Consider the following 3,297-nt stretch of genomic DNA (forward strand, 5'->3'; position numbering starts at 1 on the left):
TCGTGGGTTTGAGCCCTGCATCGAGCTCTGGGCTGACAGCTAGCTCAGAGCCTGAGCCTGCTTCTGATTCTGTGTCTCTCTCTCTCTCTGACCCTCCCCTGGTCTCTCTCTCTCTCTGTATATATATATCATATATATCAGAAATAAATATATATATCTGATATATATCAGAAATAAATAAAAACATTAAAAAACGAATGAAATACTAACTTCGAAATTTAAAAAAATTATAAAAATGTATAAACAAATTATATGTGAAAATGGAAAAAATCATCAAAATTTCAAATAGAGCCTTTAATAACAAGTGGTTCATTAATATCACCTATTAAATATGAGGAAATAAAAGTAAGTATTTAAAAATTTTTGAAAAATAAAAAAGGTAGACATCTTCAATAATCATCCTGTGACTCTAAGATGACTTAAAAACAGGTAAGAATGACACCAAAAGTGACATCCTTTTATAACATTCCATATGTAATGGATATAGTTATCTTAGGAATACTAGCAATAAGGATATAATATCTAACATAGAAAAACAATAATAAAGCGTATATGTACTCCAGAAATATAAATTAATATAAGAATGTTAATTTTATTGATTGCAGATAAAAAGATATTATAGAATTGTGAAAACATTATAAATTTTCTAGTCAAACTGTTTGATAACAATTATCAGTTCTGATCATTTAGCTGTGTAAACATAGCCATGTTCTTGAGTTTGAACTCAGTTTTCTTATCTATGAAACCTGAATGAAATAAATAGAACCAACATTGTTATTGTGTTGTGTTATTGTAAGTATTGAATTACTATAAACATAAATATATATTTATACCAGTGTCTTGTTTAAGCCAAATGCTAAAATTTATCTGTTTTTATTATTGCACTAATTGTTATAGCATCTCAAAAGAGAAACATGAAATATAAATAACTATCATAAAGAGTGTTGAACTTGGCTCAATTTCTGGACAGATTTATAGAATTAGCTAAGAGTGAAAGAAAAATGTTACTAAAATATTGGGCAAAATACTACAATATTTTCTCCTACCCTATGCAATTTCTTTACTTGGTCTATGCTGAGTAGATAAAACAGGTACTAGAAACAGTGTGTGTCTGTGTATATATAAATATGGTAACAAATATATAGTAACTTGAGTGTATGACATCAGGTTCAATATGAGGCATTTAATTGGTTAAAAAATACATGGAATCATAACACCCTCAAGGTCCATCCATGTTGCGACACATGGCCAGATTTCATTGTTTCTCATTGCCATGTAGTATTCCATCGTATAGATAAACCACATCTTCTTGATCCATTCGTCCGTTGATGGACACTTAGGCTCTTTCCATGTTTTAGCTATTGTGGAGAGTGCTGCTATGAACATTGGGGTACATGTGCTCCTATGCCTCAGCATTTCTGTATCCCTTGGGTAAATTCCTAGCAGTGCTATTGCTGGGTCATAGGGGAGTTCTATTGTTAGTTTCCTGAGGAACCTCCACACTGAGCGAAATAAGTCAGGCAGAGAAGGACAAATATCATATGTTTGCACGTATAGGAGGATTAGGAGGAACTTGATGGAGGAACAAGGGGGAGAAGAAGGGTGGAAATGGTGGGGGAAAAGGAGAGAGGCAAACCATGAGAGACTCCTGAATGCTGACAAAAACTGAGGACTGATGGATGTGGGGGGGAGGGGGGATGGGCATGGAGGAGGGCACTTTGGGGATGAGCACTGAGTGTTATGTGGAAACTAATTTGACAATAAACTATTTGTAAAAAAAAAAAAAATACATGGAATCAAAGAGAAAGAAACACCATAGGTTTTATTTAACAATCTTGCATTATTTGATATCAAGGATATTTTTATTTTTTGAAGAAACATTTGTATTTTATTCTAAATATTGGCTGGAAATATTCTGCCACTCAATATTTTTCCAATATATTTCTTTTTTTTAGAAAGTATTTATGCTCTCCTGGTCTTTTGTTACAAGTCTTGCATTAGCAAAGTCTAAATATTTTACTTTTGCAGAGAACTTATCTTCACAAATAGTCTCCAAATAGCTGCTTCAATCTCCTTGTTTCTAAGACTATATATGATGGGATTCAGGAAGGGAGGGAAAACTGTGTAGGCCGCAGCAATAAACAAATCTTGAATGGATGAAGTCTTGACACTTGGTCCTAAGGCAGCAAAGAGCCCTGTAGTAAGGAAAAGCATGATAACAATCAGCTGTGGGGAGCAGGTGGAAAAGGCTTTCGCCCTACCTTCCACTGAAGGGATTTTGAGTACCGTTGAAAAGATCTGGATATAGGAGATGATCATAAAAACAAAGCAGCCAAGCACAAAACAGGAGCTCAGAGCCAGGGTCACAAACTCAACAAAGAAAACCTCATGGGAAACAAGGGCCAAAACATGAGGGATGTCACAGAAAAACTGGTGGATTATGTTGCATCTTGAAATGTGCTCTCCAAATGTGTTGCCAGTGTGAACTGCTGCATAAATAAAGCAACTTAGCCAGGCAATGACTGTCATGTGGTAGCATTTTTCTGATGTCATAATGGCGTCATATTGGAGGGGCTGGCAAATGGTAACATGGTGATCAAAGGACATGACAGTGAGAAAGGCCAGCTCAGCAGATGCAAAAGCAAAGAAAAAATAGACTTGAGCCACACAGCCAAGGTAAGAAATGGAATTACTGTGAGTCAGGGAGCTATGGATTGACTTAGGCACAGTGACTGAGATGTAGCACAAATCCAAAAAGGAGAGGTTCTTCAGAAGGAAGTACATGGGCATGTGAAGATACTGATCAAAAGTAATGACTATCATGATGAGAAGGTTCCATACCAGTCCTGACAGATAAATCAGCAGAAATAGTCCAGCATGAAGTATTTGTAGTGACCAAATATCAGAAAACCCATGAGCAGGAATTCTGTCACTTCTGTAAGATTGTCCATTGGGCAAGGAAATATTGTTCTGTTTAGGGAAATATAAAATGTTTAAAAATGAGACAAAGAAAATGAACACAATGTTATATTAATACAATGTTGTAGAAATTGTATCCCCTTATTAAAAAATAAATTAGATATCTTCTGTGCTACTTAAGCAAATGAGGTGGCAGTAGACATTTTTTACAGAAAAAATAGTACTTTATTCATAAGCTTCTTTGGCACACAGTAAGTTCATAAATTGAATAACCATCTGTATGCTGAAATTTCCCACATCTAAAGCTCCCAATTATTTCTCTGTACCACATAGTCAACTCTGTATTTGATAACTTCTTATGGCTATACCACTGAAACT

General features: G+C 35.0%; 1 protein-coding gene across 1 annotated transcript; it reads right to left on the reverse strand.

Annotated features, from left to right (window-relative positions):
- Positions 1-2,016: 2,016 nt before the first annotated feature.
- On the reverse strand, positions 2,017-2,951 carry LOC120222834 (olfactory receptor 14I1-like). The gene is given in 2 exon segments (XM_039220838.1): positions 2,017-2,912; positions 2,915-2,951. Coding segments are annotated over 2 exon segments (933 nt in total).
- Between the last annotated feature and the right edge of the window lie 346 nt (positions 2,952-3,297).

The sequence above is a fragment of the Hyaena hyaena genome, unplaced genomic scaffold (assembly GCF_003009895.1).
Source record: "Hyaena hyaena isolate Hyena2069 unplaced genomic scaffold, ASM300989v1 scaffold_916, whole genome shotgun sequence".
Classification (NCBI taxonomy): Eukaryota; Metazoa; Chordata; class Mammalia; order Carnivora; family Hyaenidae; genus Hyaena; species Hyaena hyaena.